General features: G+C 37.2%; 1 protein-coding gene across 1 annotated transcript; it reads left to right on the top strand.

The window, feature by feature from the left end:
* Window positions 1-1,560: 1,560 nt before the first annotated feature.
* On the top strand, window positions 1,561-5,772 carry LOC102589645 (receptor-like protein kinase BRI1-like 3). The gene is made up of 2 exons (XM_006346003.2): window positions 1,561-1,716; window positions 1,812-5,772. Exon 2 carries the CDS (start codon window positions 1,988-1,990, stop codon window positions 5,564-5,566), a length of 3,579 nt encoding a protein of 1,192 aa, XP_006346065.1. The 5' UTR covers window positions 1,561-1,716; window positions 1,812-1,987; the 3' UTR covers window positions 5,567-5,772.
* Window positions 5,773-6,477: the final 705 nt, after the last annotated feature.

Here is a 6,477-nt window from a genome sequence, read left to right on the forward strand (position 1 = left end):
TGATTAGAATTGTCCAAAATTAGTTGAGGAAACAATAATTTATTTTCCTTCAATGACATTTACACGTTTATAACTAAACCTATAAAGCGTGAACAATAGAACACGATAATTTGACCACCCTACAGTAGAAACAAAATAACATAAATACGTCTGACTCCAATAATATACGACGTTAATTGCTGAAAATAAAACAACATAAATTCGTTTGACTCCAATAATATAACACGCAAACTACTTTTTATCAACATATTGTGAACGTTTCACATTGATGTGGGATGATGCAATTAAATTTCGTGTTTAATCTTGAGCAGTACACGTGTCAAACACGTACCCAACAACTAGTTTAATATAAACATGTCCTTCAGAAATATTTTAATATAAAATTTGATAAAAGGTAAATGATCATATATGCTAAAGAAAATGGATAATAGACTTAAATCGACCTTAAAAGTTAGTTAACGTGATTAGAATTGTCCAAAATTAGTTGAGGAAACAATAATTTATTTTCCTTCAGTGACACTTGCACGTTAATAGCTAAATCTTTAAAGTGTGAACAACAAAACTCAATAATTCGATCGCTGGACAGTAGAAACAAAACAACATAAATACCTTTGACTCCAATATAATACGACACAAATTACTGAAAACAAAATAACATAAATTCGTTTGACTCCAGTAATATAGCACGCAAACTTATTTTTTTTATCAACATATTATAGACGTTTCACATTGGTGTGGGATGACACAATTAAATTCCGTCTGTAATTTTCATGAGCAATATAATCACCTCATAAAGTTAACTTTTGATTTTGAATTAGTTCCAAATTTTTTATTTTTTCACAATATCATATCTAAACTTATTCCATTTTTTAATTTATTTAATGTTGAAATTCTATTTTATGTTATACATGCTTCCGTTGATAGATATGGACATGCAAGGACTATGGACAATGAAAGTCATATGCTGATATGAGGTTGTCTAATTAAACTTATCTTATCATCATCTTGATTAATCCTCGCTTCATAAGCTAATTTCTCAAATTAAGTTAAGCTCGAAATTCATCATCTTCAACCAATGTGACCACTAAACCAATATTTGTCTTTTGTGTCCACCCTACCAAAAGCTAAGGTGGGGTCCACCACACCCTAATTAAAGTGATTAAGCTAAAGAAGAAGAAAAAGAATCAAATCCCAAGTTTGACTGGACCCAAATATGAGAAAAAAGCAGCATATTTCTTATCAAAAAATAAATTAAAATAGACTATAGAGAGTCATGAGGTGCCTCTTGTTGAATGTTAAAAAATAAAGCAAAGAGAAATAGCAAACTCCACACAAAAAAGTGCTAATTCTATTCATTCATCTTTACCAATTTCCCCTTCATTTTCTTTCTACTTTTAAAACATTCTTTCAACAATTTTTACTTAGTTGAGTTTTGCAGAAACTTTGTTGTACCTTGTATTGATGTTTATGTTTTAGTAAACACATTTTTTCATGAACTTCCTGTGACCAGCCGACAATTGTGTCTGAACATCGTACTCTGCCCCTTACCCCCACCACCCCACCCCACCCCACCCCACCCCACATCAAGAAACCTCTTCTTCACTACTGGGGTACTGTTGTTTGTACAAGCAAAACACCTGCAGCAGCTGTCATACCAAAAATCCTCTCTTTTTAACAAACTCAAGATTGTGACTTGAAAATACCCTCAAGAATCTGGTAAAGTTTTAGTCTTTTCATTCATTTCTTGATTTTCCACCATTTCTGGAGCTCTTTTATTCACTCCTGTTTGGTTTTTCATCATTAATGGACAGGTTTTCTTGAAGATTTGGAGATTGTAGGATGGAGGAGTGTTCTTAAATAGTTGAAAGAATTGATTTTTATGCAGTTGGTTGGTGGTGGACTGGTGGTGTTTGTTTTCAGCAAGATGAGCTATTAAAGATTCTAAAGAATTGATTTTTATGCAGTTAGTGGTGTTTTTTACAGCAATATGAGTCATAAAAGATGCCAAGAATATTTTTCACTAAATGGGGTGTTGAAAAATGTTGTCTTTATGATAATACTTCTGAGTTGTAGTTTTTTTGTGGTGGTGTCAAATGCAAGAAAACTAGCTGAAAATGATCAAGTAGGGAGTTTATTAGCCTTCAAGAAGTCCTCTGTTGAATCTGATCCAAATGGATTCTTGAATGAATGGACTTCATCTTCTTCAAGTCCTTGCACTTGGAATGGGATTTCATGTTCAAATGGTCAAGTTGTTGAGCTTAATCTGTCTAGTGTTGGGCTCAGTGGTCTACTTCACCTCACTGATCTCATGGCCTTGCCTTCTTTGCTCAGAGTTAATTTCAATGGCAACCATTTCTATGGTAATCTTTCCTCAATAGCTAGTTCCTGTAGCTTTGAGTTTCTTGATTTATCAGCTAATAATTTCTCTGAGGTTCTTGTTTTAGAGCCTTTGTTGAAGTCTTGTGATAAAATTAAGTACCTAAATGGCTCTGGGAATTCAATTAAAGGGGTTGTTCTAAAGTTTGGACCTTCACTATTGCAGCTTGACTTATCAAGTAACACCATTTCAGATTTTGGCATTTTAAGTTATGCACTGTCCAATTGCCAGAATTTGAATCTCCTTAATTTCTCCTCAAATAAGCTTGCTGGAAAGCTAAAAAGCTCCATTTCTTCTTGCAAGAGTCTATCTGTTCTTGATCTTTCGCGTAATAACTTAACTGGAGAACTCAATGATCTTGATTTTGGGACTTGTCAAAATCTCACTGTCCTAAATTTGTCTTTCAACAACCTTACCTCAGTTGAGTTTCCACCCTCTTTGGCAAATTGCCAGAGCCTCAATACACTGAACATTGCCCATAATTCGATCCGAATGGAGATTCCTAGCGAGTTATTGGTGAAGTTGAAGAGCTTGAAGCGATTGGTGCTAGCCCACAATCAGTTTTTTGATAAAATTCCATCAGAATTGGGGCAGAGTTGCAGCACACTTGAGGAGGTTGATCTTTCTGGAAACCGGCTTACTGGTGAACTTCCTTCAACTTTTAAATTGTGCTCCTCACTTTTCAGTCTCAATCTTGGTAACAATGAGCTATCGGGTGATTTCTTACATACTGTTATCAGTTCATTGACAAATCTTAGGTATCTTTACTTGCCATTCAATAACATAACTGGTCATGTACCAAGGTCTTTGGTGAACTGTACAAAACTTCAGGTACTCGACCTTAGTTCCAACGCGTTTATTGGGAATGTACCTTTTGAGTTGTGTTTAGCAGCCTCAGGCTTTCCACTGGAGATGATGTTGTTAGCCAGTAATTATCTTACTGGAACTGTGCCTAAACAGATTGGACATTGTAGGAACCTCAGGAAGATTGATCTCAGCTTCAATTACCTGACTGGTTCGATCCCATTGGAGATTTGGACCCTTCCAAATCTTTCGGAATTGGTAATGTGGGCTAATAATCTCACAGGTGAAATTCCTGAGGGCATTTGCATCAATGGAGGAAACCTTCAAACACTCATTCTCAATAACAATTTCATCTCAGGGGCACTTCCACAGTCCATTTCCAATTGTACCAACTTGGTTTGGGTTTCGTTGTCCAGCAATCGACTGTCTGGAGAGATGCCACAAGGAATTGGGAATCTTGCAAATCTTGCTATCCTTCAGTTAGGTAATAACTCACTTACTGGACCGATCCCTCGGGAATTAGGTTCGTGCAGGAACTTGATATGGCTAGATTTGAATAGCAATGCTCTAACAGGTTCAATCCCTCTTGAGCTTGCTGATCAAGCTGGCCATGTTAATCCGGGAATGGCTTCTGGAAAACAGTTTGCTTTTGTGAGAAATGAGGGTGGAACTGAATGCAGGGGTGCTGGTGGACTGGTTGAGTTTGAGGGTATCCGTGAAGAGAGGCTTGCGATTTTACCTATGGTTCACTTCTGTCCATCAACTAGGATCTACTCTGGCAGGACGATGTACACCTTCACGAGCAATGGAAGCATGATTTACCTTGATCTTTCCTACAATTCTTTTTCAGGAACCATTCCTGATAATTTAGGTTCATTGAGCTTCCTTCAAGTTCTGAATTTGGGACACAACAATTTTACCGGAACCATTCCATTCAACTTTGGAGGTCTAAAGATAGTTGGAGTTCTTGATCTGTCACATAACAGCCTACAGGGATTCATTCCACCCTCGTTAGGAGGCCTTTCATTTCTTAGTGATCTTGATGTTTCAAACAACAACTTATCGGGAACGATTCCTTCTGGTGGACAGCTGACTACATTTCCAGCTTCAAGATACGAAAACAATTCAGGCCTTTGTGGTGTCCCCCTTCCTCCTTGTGGCTCGGGCAATGGACACCATTCATCGAGTATTTACCATCATGGGAATAAGAAGCCTACAACTATAGGAATGGTGGTTGGTATTATGGTATCTTTTGTATGTATTATACTACTTGTTATTGCCCTTTATAAGATTAAAATGACTCAGAATGAGGAGGAGAAGAGAGATAAATACATTGATAGCCTTCCAACTTCTGGCAGTAGCAGCTGGAAACTATCAACCGTTCCTGAGCCTCTAAGCATTAATGTGGCAACATTTGAAAAACCATTGAGGAAGCTGACCTTTGGTCATCTTATAGAAGCGACCAACGGGTTCAGCTCTGAAAGCATGATTGGCTCTGGAGGTTTTGGTGAAGTCTACAAGGCTCAGCTGAGAGATGGCAGTACTGTTGCAATCAAGAAGCTCGTGCACGTAACAGGTCAAGGAGACAGAGAATTCATGGCTGAAATGGAGACTATTGGAAAAATCAAACATAGAAACCTTGTCCCTTTGTTGGGATATTGCAAGATTGGGGAGGAAAGGCTTCTCGTATACGAATACATGAAATGGGGAAGTCTTGAATCTGTTCTTCATGATGGGGGGAAAGCAGGGATGTTTCTTGATTGGCCAGCTAGAAAGAAAATCGTGATAGGATCAGCAAGAGGATTAGCATTTCTTCACCACAGCTGCATGCCACACATAATTCATCGCGATATGAAGTCCAGTAATGTACTTTTAGACGAAAACTTTGAGGCACGAGTTTCTGATTTTGGAATGGCAAGGCTGGTAAATGCTCTGGATACTCATTTAAGTGTGAGTACACTTGCTGGTACTCCAGGTTATGTTCCTCCAGAGTACTACCAAAGTTTCAGGTGCACCGCAAAAGGGGACGTGTACAGTTATGGTGTCATACTGTTGGAGCTTCTTTCAGGGAAACGGCCAATAGATCCCCGTGTATTCGGTGATGATAACAATCTTGTTGGATGGGCAAAGCAACTTCATAACGAGAAACGAAGTCATGAGATTCTTGATCCTGAGCTGATAACAAACCTATCTGGTGATGCTGAACTCTATCATTACTTGAAAGTTGCATTTGAATGCCTTGATGAGAAATCTTACAAAAGGCCAACAATGATACAAGTGATGACAAAGTTTAAAGAACTACAAACTGATTCAGAAAGCGATATTCTTGATGGCATTTCAGTGAAAGGTTCTATACTCGAGGAATCGCAAGAAAGGGAACCGTAAATCAATGATATTTGATCTTTTTGTGGTTAGAATTCTGTTCTTTTTTTCTCTTTTTTTGGATTGCCTCATGGATAGTAGTAAAAACTTTTATCTTTAATGGTTCTTCACCATTGAGATTGATAAGAGTTTATACTTCAGATTTTGCCTACTGTGTAAATATTAGAACACGACGATGAATGGGAGATGTGAAGATGTTTTTAGATGAATGTTCCAATGAATTTCCCTTTATCTGTTCTGTTTTCCATGGCAAAGTTTTGCTTATAGTACATTGATATATCATTAAAATTTGACATTACTATTTTGTCTGCATTAACACTATGTTGCTTGGAACCTCCAAAAATCGTGCAGGCTATTGTGTTGGATACTCCAAAAAATGCTCATCTTTTGGAGGATCCAACACGAGTACGACACCATTTTTGGAGGATCAGAGCAACATAGTCGTAACTTGTAACCAACTGATATGTAGCTAAAGCTCAGATTTTGAACCTTTTAAGCTACTCATCTAATGTTTAACCTATAGCTAAAGCAATATTTTTGTTTTCTGTTGGGGAAAAAAACAGCATACATATATAACAACCAACAAACCAAGAAGCCCTTTTAGATGTCTACCATAATGCAAACTAAAGGCAACTTGTCTATATATAACAATCATCCTCAGTCGTAATTAGTAAAGTTAGTGTCGTGACGAAGAGGTCACTGGTTAGAGCTGTGGAAATAGCCTTTTTCAAAAATTCAAGGTAAGGCTATGCACAATAGATCCTAGTGGTGCGACCATGCACCGATTGCCCTTTTTCTTATCCTCTGTAATACCATTCACTATAACAACCAAATTTTCTTTGGAATCGACTTTTCATGATATGCTAAATAATATGTTGTCTATAAACGATGTTGTTATAGAGAAATTTGATTGT

Source organism: Solanum tuberosum, unplaced genomic scaffold (genome assembly GCF_000226075.1).
Source record: "Solanum tuberosum cultivar DM 1-3 516 R44 unplaced genomic scaffold, SolTub_3.0 scf00076, whole genome shotgun sequence".
NCBI classification, from domain to species: domain Eukaryota; kingdom Viridiplantae; phylum Streptophyta; class Magnoliopsida; order Solanales; family Solanaceae; genus Solanum; species Solanum tuberosum.